Source organism: Dermacentor albipictus, chromosome 3 (assembly GCF_038994185.2).
Source record: "Dermacentor albipictus isolate Rhodes 1998 colony chromosome 3, USDA_Dalb.pri_finalv2, whole genome shotgun sequence".
In the NCBI taxonomy this organism is placed as follows: Eukaryota; Metazoa; Arthropoda; class Arachnida; order Ixodida; family Ixodidae; genus Dermacentor; species Dermacentor albipictus.
Genome location: NC_091823.1, coordinates 69,156,552 through 69,169,813, shown reverse-complemented (window position 1 = coordinate 69,169,813; position 13,262 = coordinate 69,156,552). Strand labels below are relative to the sequence as shown.

The window sequence follows — 13,262 nt, the reverse complement described above, 5'->3', positions numbered from 1 at the left end:
ACTGTGCACGATCAAACATAAAATTAAAGTAAAAGTATGATCAATTTAATCCAAGTGACCGTATCAGACATAAAGCATGAAACGTTACATAGCGGAGCATACTATACATCACTCAGGAAGTCTGACGTTTCTCCTGAAGTGCAATTATTTGCACTCTCCTAAATACCCTGAGTATGCAAACGGATTTCTCATTTTTTCTAAATGCTTCATTTAAACTTTTTAAACACTGCTTCATAACGTGTAATGTTATGACAAAAAGTTGCTTAAATTGCGTATACAGTAGAATATAATTAACTCAAACATACTTATTTCAAACTTCCAGATTATTCGAACTGACACAGTGGTCCTGTAAAAATTATGTGCATTAAAATGTGCAGAAACGCTTAGTCATTCAAATGCATGAGCGTTTGTGATGGTTAATTTGTATGTACCGCGCCACTGACTGCACTCTCAGCAGCGACACTTCCAGCCCGGAAGTGCAGCCGTGCGCCGGCTGCTGCTCCCATTGCCTGTTGAGAGTACCATGTTTAGCATTGTATAACCTGCAGAGACTAATATTTGGATTTGTCTAGTTTTTGTAGATGTTCTTAGGTCAACAATATTGTTGAGCTACCAGTTATTAAAGGGTTTATTTGAACTCCATTTAATTCAAACAAATATTTAGGCCCCTTTGAGTTCGAATTATCAAGATTTGACTGTACTAGGATGTGAACATATATTAATATTGAAAACAGTTTTTAATTATTTGAAAACTGTAAGAAAAGCATTTCATATTCAATTCTGTCTCAAAAATTACAATTTGTACTGCCTTATTTAGAAGCGACAGCGATGCTGTTTAACTGCCAACACTTATTCACCTCCAGAAGAATGGTGTCAATTAGACAAAAAGACCATTTGTTTTCCATCATATTTCAGTGATCACTGCTTTAATAGAATCGCTAGCCGAAAAACTCCCATGCAGGTTCCCGAGAACAGCAGGGAGAAAGGTGCAAGCTCATTACATCAGGAAAGTACAGTAACAGATTGGAAAACGGGCTTCTGGGTGCGTAAATCCTGATCAGAGATGGAAAGTCTGAGCACACTTCATTGCCTCACAGTGTAAGCTCGACAAAGTTAGCTGACAAGTGTTAGCCTACCTTGGCTTTCATCATAATACAGGACAGCTAATTAAACAAATTTGAAACAATAACTTGCTTGCACAACAGCTGCTCCTTGCTCAATATTTGCTACAAAAGCACCCCCCTGCCCCCCTACACAAATAAGAATACCACGTCTTTTATAGCTACACATTTCTTCCTGAAAGTTTCTTTTCCTCCATGGTGTGAAACATGCAGAGAGCTAGCTACAGGTTGATATAGATAATGTAAAGTACGAAACACACCAATGCACAGCAATGGTATAGGTCAACATGGCTAAGTTAGAGTCTGTGGGGTTTTCTAAAAAGAATGGCTCCCTCCCTTTATAGCATAAGGTGCAGTTTAAGACCTGGTAAAATAAAGAATTTCTTTATTCCACAATGAAATTTGAGTGTGCAGCTACTACACAAGTGCAGTCATTACACAAGTTCAATGAATAGAAATTGCAATGAGATGCAGTATAAAAATTCTTCAGAAGGACTCACTTCGAGGTGCATGGCAAATCATTGCCTGCAATCTACAAGCATTAAATTACATACTTAAGAACCCAAAAAGAATGCTAGACATTTGTTTTGCCTTAACGCATCCTCAAGTTCCAACTTTATCTTGCTGCGTCTTCAAGTATACATAGTACTTCGAGAGCTTGACCCTCACTAAAGTGGAAGATAACGAAGTTGAATAAGATAACTTGAGCAGCAGTCCATATCAACCCACACATGTAAGGTGCTACATTTTAATAAAATTACCAAAGGCACATCACATTAAACTATATAGAACAGCTATCAAGCACTTACCTTACAGACAAGGACATTGAGAACTCGGTGAAAGCGGACCTTGCTTTTGTCATTATGATTGACTTGAGATCCACATGATGTGCAAGTGACACATAGGTTGGCAATCTCTTCATCTGCAAGAGCACAATTTAAAAGGGTGTTAGGAAACAGTTGTGAATGACGAGCAATAAAATGCTACTTATTTTTCTGTCACATGATTTGAAACTTATGGGGGTCCTAGGGTCTCACAGGAGTAACGACAACTGCGGGTTCGAGAATAGTGAGCCACCATTGCACGCGCACTCAGGCTGCAAAAGAGCTACCGAGCGCTACGCACGCAGGAAAGCACAGTATAGCCCCGACTTGGCAGAAACAATTTATTATCTCCGGCAGCACCCAACAGTGCACAAGCACCCAGTCCTGGGTTTGCGGGAACTAAAGGGCTCCCGCACCAAGGGTGCAAGTACAGACAGAGGCACCTATAGCACGTCGCTGCGAGACTCAAGACTGAGACACAAAGGAGCTGACAGACGAGAGGAAAGCATGTACCCAGTACGTGCAGTCCTAGGAGAGAAGACCCGCGCTCTCGTTGCGGGCAGACAACAGTGGCTAGCTCGCAACATCAGCGTCCCCACCGCAACCATTGTGAGTGGAGTGCCACCGTCGACAACCGTTGCAAGTGGAAAGGGGGTGAGGCGTAGGGACAACAGAACAGGTAAATGCCCGCACAATGGCACCAGGGCATACCTCAATCCCTATAAACTATTGAGCTTAAACAGAGGTGTGTGCAAATATTCTATATTTTAGAATATTCAATAAAATATTATGCTATCAAACATTCGGTTCAAATTCCAGCATACACAAAAATCAGTGCAACATGCTTTTATTCTGTGTTAAAAGAAAACTTAAAACAAAAATTTCCTTTTTAATGCAAATGTTTTGTATTTAAGCCTGTAGCTATAGGGACTGTGCAGCCCCTACAGAGGACATGTGCTTCACCAGCGCCACTAATCGCCATTCCAGCATTACGTTGCGGGCTGCCGTGTGCCAATCGATCTTGGAGTCCATGCATTTAGTGCCTTTAGAAGTCACACATTCCCCTGTGCATGCTCGCAAATGCTGCTTTCATAATCAATGGGTACACCACGTTGACCTTAACGCTGAAAATGATAACAAATAAAAATCTCATAAAATATACCACATTGTGGGCTGATGTTTGTCTGTGGGTGGCACCCCCTGCTCCAATATCACCTTAAAGGGGTACTGATATATCAACGATTCATTTTCTTGCATTTGATGAAGGTCGTAGGTGCCTAAACACTAGAAAAAAAATAGTGACAAGCCTCAGAGGATCACAAGTAATTTAATATAAGAGCTTTTCTACCCAGTTTCATTTCCCAGGAGGACGCTGTGTTGTGACATCACGGTATGTGGTCCGCAGTACATGTCCAGGAGCAGGACACCAACGTTTTAGACCCTCACTCCAGCTCACTCAGTCGCCTCGTATGCTGCTACTCTTTATGACCAATGTAGCAGTATAGCGGACAACAGCGAGCCAGAGCGAGTGTCAAAACGTCACAATGTCCTGCTCTCATGTGACAACATACTGTGTTGCGACGTCACGACCAGTGTCAAACAAACTTTTTTTCGTTCTGGTTTCCGTTTTGGATCACTGTAAACAATTCAGTTCCGATTCAAACTCCAGAGCAAAAAACAAATAATTATTCAAACTGGTTCAAGTTCATTTGCAAAACTGAAGAATAATTACAGGAAAACAACACAAATGTATTTTGTACAAACACTTGACGCTGCTGCTAAGCTGCACTAAAAGATTAAGCCTGCTTGTTCTTCAGGCTGTACGTAGCTACAAAAGAATTATGCAGATCCAACACTGATGGTGGCATCTATGTGAAGCAAAGCTTTATCGGGGGAGAGAAAGAGGAGGGAGAGAATATACTGAGGAAACACAGAGAGGTCCTCCAGTCTGCTAAGAGGAAAGAGGACAAAAATAGGGGACTGAGGAATAATAATCAGGAAAGGCAGTAGGATGTGATTTTGTACCCACTCGTGTTCGAAGGGCCCCGTTCACAGCCTTTAATCTAGGCCCGTGTTAACTAAATATTCTAAGAGCCTTGACGGCTCACTTCATCGATATTTGCAGTCGATGGCCAAATAACACTATCTGAACAGCCTGTTGTTAATTGATGCTAACAAAGAGGTCAATGCCTGCCGTTCACAGTCATACTAGAGAAACACAACAAGTGTGCATGCTTCGCTGTCTCAGGTACTTTGCACTAATCAGTCTGGCAAGCGTGGGTGTCAGATGCGATGCAAACATTGTCACGTTAACACAATAGCTAGTTTGCCCTCTGACACAATACACTGGAAATCAAACTAATGGTGCTGCTACTTTTAAAATCATGGGAATATAGTATGTATTTACAAATGAAGTAGCATAGTTGAGCCACAAGTGCAGGCAATGCGTGGATGAAAAGCTCCAGAAAAGGTGCCCAACCCGAACTGAAAACCGCTATTTTTCCTTTCGCTTTCGCTTCGGAGTGGAAAAATAAATAAATAGTAGTGTTCTAGTTCGGTTCCAATTCGAGCAAAAATAAACGTGTTCGTCAGTTTTCTGTTTAGTTCTGGTTCGATACCCTTGTCTTGACACAGTATCCTCCTGGGATACAAAATGAAACTGGCTAAAGAAAAGCGTATAATTAAATTATTATTCATGATGCTCCTAGGCTTGTCACAATATTTTCCAGGGTTTAGAGGTCTAGAACCTTCATTTAACACAAGAAATGAATATTCAAAAACATGGCAATCCCATTTAATGTGCAGGAAATAGATGCTTGTGATCAAGTTATAGATGTCTGTTTTCAGTGCATCAGTACTGGTTGTGTGACACAGAGGACATAATGTCAATGCTAAAATATGTATAGCTACTAAAGGAGTGTAAATCTCTATTTTCCAGCTTTTAAGTTCTGTATACCTTGTATTTAGTAGTTTCACACAGAAAAACATAATAAAGTACCTTTCTGTTTACAGTCATGATTTTAGCTCAGTGTCAAAGGTTTATAGGTCTAACAGAAAACAAACTCAGTTAATTAGTCTACAGAAGATAACTACGTCAAGACTCATCCATTTGGTGCAGTCTATATATATATATAATGATATGTCAGTTATAACGATGAGTTGACTTATGACTCAAGAGTATCAACTTATGAATTAGGGCTAAGAGAAAAAAAATATATATAGAGGGTCCTGCATATTTCGCTTCACGTGTTCAAAAAAAGATTTTACGATACTTCTGCACTGTTCTTGCCGAAATTTTGCATAAGGATTGCATTTTGGAGTCTACGTCATTTAGTGGGTAATTGTAATAGTAACTGTAATAGTAATTATTACAGTTAATTGCCTGGTTTTCAAGAAAAAGTGCAAATGTGCCTTTGCGCATGCCTTCGTGGGACGGTACAGGCAGCCAGTCGGGGAGGGCTGCCGTGTGTTTGAGGAGCGGGAAACACGCAGCAGCCTTCCCTGAATCGCTGCTTTCTGCAGCTGCTGACAGGCGGCGACACACATTTATGCTTGTGCCATCGCGGCAGCAGCTCACATCTGCATAAGCCATAAGGTTGTGCATTCAGTTCCCACTGCCGCCGGGCACCCAGTGGTTCTCAAATGGGCATTACTGTACTCTGGCCTGGCATTTGGCTTTCTTCATAAGTGATATGCTTGGGAAAGGAGCCTGCGCCCTAAATTCCCATCGAAACCCTCGTGAGCACAAAAAAAAAAGGTGATGTTCGGGCCGCCCCCTTTTTCCATGTGGCGCCTAAAATGCACCCATTAAGGTGGGGTTGCCTTCAGATTGAGGACAAACACCCCTTTCCAAGTGTAGAGGTCCCGTATTGGCTAAGCACCAGGCCGGGAATGCCCTTGTACCTATTTTACTGGTAGGTGCTAGGCAATAGAACCTGCCTCCCACAGCCGTGGCAGATGCTCTTCAACAACGTCGTCTGGTTGGAAAAGTGATGTTTGGGCCGTTCCCATGGCAGCCATTTCCCACGTTCAGGGTGTCTACCAAGTTGACATTTCCAAATTCCCCGAGTTTTCCAGGTTTTCCCTGAGTGCCTTCGCAAAATTCCCTGAGTGATGCAGAACTATGTTTTATGTCAAGACAGGCTGAAATCATTATTGCCTGATGCTGTCCCTCTCCAGTAAGCATATGAAACAATTTTAAAAAAGAACAACTTAATCCAATTTGAATACTAGGGAGCAGTGTTTATGTTATTCAAACATAGAATAAAGGGAGGGGTCAGTAAAATACACAGCAAATAAAATGTTTTAAAAAATGCAAATCGAGTCGAACATTCTCAAGTACGAATAAAAAGGAGATAGATATAGAAGCAAATATTTTCAAATATGAGCTACTTCTATCAACTGATAGCAAACTCAGTGGTATGAGGCCCGAAATTTGTCACAATTAAAATTCTCTCTCAACAGCTCGTAAGTCAACCTCAGCTGTCTGACATACTCTGAGCCCGCCCACGACACCTCAGTGTTGTGTTTCACTGCTTTAAAGAGTTTATATTGGTTTGGATAAGGGACATCTGCATCTCAGCATCAGCCAACACTTTGTTTTTTGAGCTCAAACTCCTTCAAAACGGCGGCAGCACGCTTGCTTTCCCATTCATTCCTCAATGCATAGGTACTTTATGTTCTTGTCTTTCTCCGCCACTTGTTCGTCCCACGGACCATTCGAAGCATTTTCTTCATCAGTTGCACAGTTAACATTCGATTTTTTTCAACTCCCTAGGGTCCATGAAAACATCAGAAAAATCGGCCAGTTGGAAAAAATAAATGGTTGTCATTTACTGCCCTTAAGGGCTCAAACTGCCACAGGCACATTCGAAAATGCTCTGAAGGCCTGTCGGTAGTACACGTATTAGGCATATTGGTGCTCGTACTGTGACAGGAAATGCCGGGTGCATGCATGTATAATTAAGGAATACGTACTGTGTCCCGTGGCAATAACCCCTTTGCACGCTTGTTATGCTTCACTGCAATACTTCTGCGTATGCTTCACCAAGTAACATTTCTGTACGGAGGCGAAGCTGACTTTCGAGAACCGGCATTATGCAATGCACCGTGCTTTCCAAGCTTATAAGCCAATCACGAGGATTACAAATGCGGAGTCGGTGCCATTGCTGACAGCGGCAAATTCTTTCAATGAAAAACACGGCACCGCACGGTAAGAAGCTTAATAGTAAACATAGAATCAGCTAGGCCTAACGTTGCCGCGGCGGTGGCTACGGCTGCCAGTGGATCTGCGTGCAAGAGTGCCGGTTCGAGGCGGCGAGATAATCAAAATGGCGGCGGTAGTGGCTTTGATTATAGTCATTTCCGACCTGCAGTCAGGTCAATATACATTGATTACATGGAGTACATGGTGGTGCCGCAAAGCCGTGCGAATTATAGGGCATGTCCGAAATATCGAGCATCTGGAAAATCGGTCACTAAGACAAAGCTTTAGCTCGGGTGTTCCTATTTAAATACATGTAAAAGGAGAATTCGCTTTTCTCAGCAACCACTGCACCAAATTTGACGAGGTTTGTTGCATTTAAAAGAAAGACTTAAAATCTAGGGACTGTTGGTTTCGAATTTTTGACTTAGGTTGTCAATTTGTAATTAAAAATTGGCAAAAATCGAAAATTTTTTGAAAAACGAAACTATCAAGTTTGCAGCTCTGTAACTCAACGAAAAATGATAATACAATTCTGTGAATTGCAGCTAATGGTACATCTAAAGCGGACAAAATTGACATGTTACACATGAATATAAATATATTTAGTAACATGGAAATGCAGCTTTTGTAGAAACCCTGTAACCAACGTAAGAAATTCACGTAAGGTGTAAAATGATATATCGAGTTTGTCCGCTTTGAATTATCTAATACAGAACCGCGATATCTGTTTTTGATGCAGAGCTATGAATCTGTAAACTTCGTACTTCTACTTTTCTCATATGGTCAAATATTTGAAAATGTTTTAAACAAAATTCAAACTCTATACCGAAATTCCGCTTCCAACAGTCACTATAATTTAATTTTATCTCTCAAATGCAACAAATTTCATTAAGATCGCTCCAGAGGTTATCTCAGAAAAACGTTTTTGCGTTTTACGTGCATATGAATAGGCTGCGTCGGAGTTGGGCCCGAGCTAAAGCTTCCTCTTACCTACTCTGGCAATACATCGTGCCGATGACACGGCGTCAATGACTATTCGTTGCAATTCCTGTTACTGGAGCCAGCATTAACACGTCTTTCATTCCCTTGCAATAAAGTTACAGCTAAATTTCCCTGATAGAACCACGAATTCCCTGAGTTTTCCCCGAGTATTTCCAGACTATTCAAATTCCCTGAGAATTCCCGGTTTTCCCAGTTGGTAGACACCCTGGGTATTCCAGATTGCCTCGAACATTGTGGTGTCAGCTGTGCGTCCTTCATTGTTTCTTGATGCGCAAGTGAGCAAGTTGTCATGCTTCTTCAGCCCGCTGGAGATAGGCGGCAATGTTAAGATTGTCTTCACCGATGATGCATGGCAGCATTACGTTGAGAGTTGTCATCAGGTTCCTTCTGTAAAGCACTTGAACGGCATGATCTGCGTTGTTTCTTGCACTGTCATGCTGCAAGCGAAGGTTACGCATAGACAGACTGCATCCCAGGTCTTGTGCTCGACATCGATTTACATCGCTAACATGTTGGCAATGGTCTTGTTTAGTCATTCTGTAAGGCCATTCGCCTGCAAGTGGTGGGTGATGGTCCTACGGTGGCTTGTCTGGCTGTAGTATTGTAGGATGGCTTGAGTAAGCTTTGCTGTAAAAACTATTCCTCGGTCGATGATGAGGATTTCCGTCGCACCATGCTGTACCCGGAAAAGATCATCCAGATCTGCTGGAATGGTCGGCAAGGGGGTTCAATAGGCTGCAGCAATCCTGCTGGCCTTGTTAACAAGGTGGCGTCTTTTGCTGCTGACAATCTCAGTAGGTCTTGATGTAGTGAGCGACATTGGCAGCGAGATGCGGCCAGTAATATTTCTCCTGTATCCTCGAGAGCGTGAAGGAGAACCCAAGGTGCCTAGCCTAGCGGCTGGGTCGTCATGCAGGGCGTGGGGAACTTCTGGCAGCAGTGCTGATGGCACAAGAAGGTAGTGGGTGCTTGCTGGCGAGAGCTTATCTCAAGGACACCGGTTCGCAAGAAAAATGAGGAAAATCCTCACCTAAATACCCTTTCGACAATGTTGGTCTTGCCTTTCAAGTACTCAGCAAGGCTTCTTAGCTCCGTGTCTGCTCGCTGCTTTTTAACGAAGTCGTCTGTACTTATTGTTCCCAAGAAGGTGTCCTCATTTTGGTCGTCCTGAAGTGGCGGGTCGATAGAGGCGCGAGACAGGCAATTGCGTATCAGTGTTTCCATCCAGACTTGTAAATTACGGTGATGCCAAAGTCTTGCAGCCTCAAGCTCCATCATGCAAGGCAGCCTGAAGGGTCCTTCAAATTTACCAGCTAACACGATGCGTAGTTGTCGCTTAAGAGTTTGAAAGGCCTACCGTACAGGTGAGGCTAAATTTTTGCAGTAGCCTAATGATGGTGAGGCCTTCCTTTTCGGGTAAAGAATAATCTGCTCCAACTTTTGACATCGGCATCTTTGCCGAAGTGTGCAAGTACTAGCGGTAACTGCAGGTGTCGTTTGAGTTCATGAAATGATTTCACTTGTGGCATTTCTTATTTGAACTCGACATCAGATTTCGTTAGATGGGTCAATGGCACGGCAATGCGTGAAAAGTCCTTGACAAAGCACCTGGAACAGGCACACAGGCCAAGAAATCCGTGATGAAGTTTTTTAAGAGGTCATAGGCTGCGATGCATGTGAGTGTGCTGACACCATCCTCTGTCTGAAATGCTGCCAAGCTTCTGAAGTGTGGTTACAACACAAATTACTTTCAATTCTTTCTTACAAGAGGGCAAGATATACACATGTAAATTACCATGAATGAGTGTTCAACAAGATGTAGGAACAACATAGGAAGCAGTCATCAGCAGTTTTTGCTTCTATATGTAGCTGGTATTATTATCTACCTGATCACAGAGACTGTTTACACAATCCATTCTGCATTTCTTATCACATCCGCAGAGCCAAGTGGCTGATCCCGATGACAATGGTAACATCTCAGCGAACTATAGAAAGCAAAAGTAATAGGAATGAAAATGAATTATTACAAAATACGGTCCCAGGTGTATGAATTCATTGTTGGGAAGTATGCCAAACCGACTAGCAGCATGTTGTCAATATCCCTAGATACTGTCATAAAGACGTCAATTCTCTTAGTTCCTTTCAAAAACCATATTTTTAGAAATTGATCCGAACATTTGGGATCACTGTCTTTGCAGATCTGATGTTCCAGCATGTTATGGTCAATAAGTTGCCGGCCGATCCTTCAGACCTGCTCGATTATTTAAACATCCAGCATCCCCTCTTCCTAATGTAAATGGCAAATGAAGTTTGCACTCAATTTTTCGGACGTGATCTGCACGAACGATGTCACAAAAATGGCATTCATGAAGAAAGTTGGTACAATTAAGGTCGACCCTCGTACTCTTGCTTTTGTTCACGAGGTGATCTGTCAGCTTTCAGAGAGCCATGACATTTCAGTCTGCTGCAGCCCCAATTTATGGCCACCATAGATTGTGGCTTCACGAGAGATCACTCATCAGAGAACACCCTTAACAGAATGGATAGCAATCGCCACCCTATCTATGCAAAGCCTCTTCCTCACATATTCATGAGTACATAAGCTGTTTCAGCAGTGACATTTCTGTATTGCGAACAAGGTGCCCATACTGGCACTGAAACGTCAATTTCATTGTTGGTCAAAGTCAAGATTTATAATTGTTATAACAGTAGGTAGTGGAAGCCCCAGGGCTGCAGTGAATATTTTGTTTTCAATACAACTCAAAGTTTTATGCTATTCGGCCTTGCAAGTAGTCAACATGCTGGTGCGTTGATTATTTCACGGTCAGAGACCATCACGCAGCAAGCACAGTGCATTATTCCGTTTGGTGACACTGCTGCTTCATTCTGTGAATAAGCAGCGACAGCACACTGACCTTAGAAAGATTATGCTTGATACAAAGAAAGTTGTAGCAGTAAGAAAACAAACAGACATCTCTATTCAACTAACATGCCTGAAAAATCGTCGAAAAGCAGCGTTTAGCGGCCTGGTGTAGCAGTGAACTTTATACGTTTGAGAACAGAAAGAATGAAGAGACAGAAAGTTCAATGAAAGTTCATCCTATTTAGCTTACTATTTGGGGGGGGACGCCGCACTGCATTGTTTTCGGAGCTCATCCAGAGAAGGACCAATGTATCCGTCTTTGCGGGAGCACCCGAGTCTTCATCTGAAAGTAGCGCAAGACATCAAAACGCTACAACTAAGGTATAACAAAGGACGTGCGCGCAACCTGACCAAAAAGGTTGCACAAAAAAGAAAGATGAAGTATTGCATCAAAATTAGAATCGGCGGTTCCGTCGTTCACCGCAGGTTTAAACTATGCATAAACACCATGCACTGACTGCGAAACCCTTCGTTTATAGCTAGGAGAAACACCCAAAGCACAACAATAGCATACTATTCTACAGCGTGTTAAACCACGCAGACATGGTCCCACCCGGTATATAGCAGCACTTTAGTTACCGAACCTACCCGACTGCCTGGAGCTTGACGCCTCGCGATGGGCCATGGTGGTGATGTCTATTCAGGAACTGAAGACCACTCTGCTAGGCTACGGGCAGATAAAAGTGTTTTTACGTGTGTGAGGAAACAAATAAAAAATCAATTTGACGATGAATAAGAGTACGAGCCAGTATACCTGCAGAGCGGCGCCAAAATGTGTGCAGAACGTCAGTTGGTTCCATTTTATGATTCAACCGAACCGCGACAAGCCGACTGCAATACTTGCTTTCAAAGTAAACAATTCTGTGAGCTTGCAAGCCAATCGCTTGAATATTATCTCACCAGAACGCAACAGAGGTAAAGAGTGGTCGACAGAATAAGCTGATCATAGGCTGTATCACACATTTATGCATATTTGCCGGTGCAACTAAACTTCGAAACGGCACGGCCAAATAACAGAAATGACAAGACGCGCGAGAGATACTGGTCATCGCACTTTTCGTTCGATCGTCATTGCCCGTAATGGTGCTGTGCCATGCATTGCCTAAACCATTCCAATAGCTACAGTCACGTCAAAAATTAGCGCGTAACAAGTGCGCGCTGCCACAAGCGCAGACGCAAATCCGCAAGAACATGTTCCATTTCGCGTTTTACGCACACTTTTACGTGCGCGACCGCCTTTACAAAGATAAACCTGTCATATCGCTACGAAAGCCGCCCAAGAGCGAGCGCAAAAAAATCAACAACGTTGTGCTGTGAAATCAACCGCTAGGGGTACTGCTTGCAATGTATTGTAAAAAAAAAAACTATTTAATACCTTTACGCGTGTTTGGTATTCTTAGCATGCAATATTTAAATTATTAACTTATTTTTCGCTTTAATGTAGGTTTATAGGAATACATCTGGTAAACATATGTATATGTACCACCGTGGCCCCTGAACATTCCACGGGGCGGCGAGGCGACTTCAGAACTCCAAAATGGCGGGAGAGACAAACAAGCAAGCCTGCAAGCAAGTGACCAGACAGAGAGAAAGCAGAGGGTCAGGTGGTTGGACTGAGTATAGAGTGATCTTAGCCTCTATTTTTCTTTATTTACGTATTCTCTCCTTAGTATTGCCACTATCAGCCTAGGCTGATGTCCACAGTGTTCTGTACTGATGTCCAAGAACTCCCCAGAGAGGCTTTTTCCCCCTTGGACGGTATCTATTCCCACTCGTGGATACATTTGAATTTCTTCCTACGCAGCGGTGTAACCAGCATCCCCGTGGCAGTTGTTCCCTCGAATGGAGGCTCTGTCTGATTGAATAACCATCAGGCTATCTAGGAGGCTCTTTAAGCTCCTACTCCATTGTACCAAACCATCACGGACGTAAGGCAGTTTGACCGTGGAGGCATTGTTTGTAGGTCGCCAGACTAGACATGTGTTACGGATTTACTCATGTGCACATCTTTCGCAGCCATTCCTGCGAGTATATTTATCCCTACTCACCTCACGTGCCTCGTGGCCGAGACCCGAGCCAACACCTCGTACTACTGTACGAAGTGTTGACTTGGGTCCAAATCCGTCAGAAACATTGGAAAAATTAGCTGCGGCTGGCGTGACTGCCGTATATCGTTGTAATCTAGT

General features: G+C 42.8%; 1 protein-coding gene across 1 annotated transcript in view; it reads right to left on the bottom strand.

Annotated features, from left to right (window-relative positions):
- The window catches only part of LOC135919005 (transcriptional regulator ATRX homolog), a 124,830-nt gene extending 112,513 nt beyond the window's left edge, over positions 1-12,317 (bottom strand). Inside the window, exons 1-4 of the mRNA XM_065452748.1 lie at positions 11,831-12,317; positions 11,665-11,743; positions 11,267-11,359; positions 1,931-2,043 (exon numbers count right to left, since the gene is read on the bottom strand). Coding sequence (XP_065308820.1) covers positions 1,931-2,043; positions 11,267-11,359; positions 11,665-11,701 — 243 coding nt within the window. The 5' untranslated portion in view covers positions 11,702-11,743; positions 11,831-12,317. The remainder of the gene's footprint in view (positions 1-1,930; positions 2,044-11,266; positions 11,360-11,664; positions 11,744-11,830) is intronic.
- Positions 12,318-13,262: the final 945 nt, after the last annotated feature.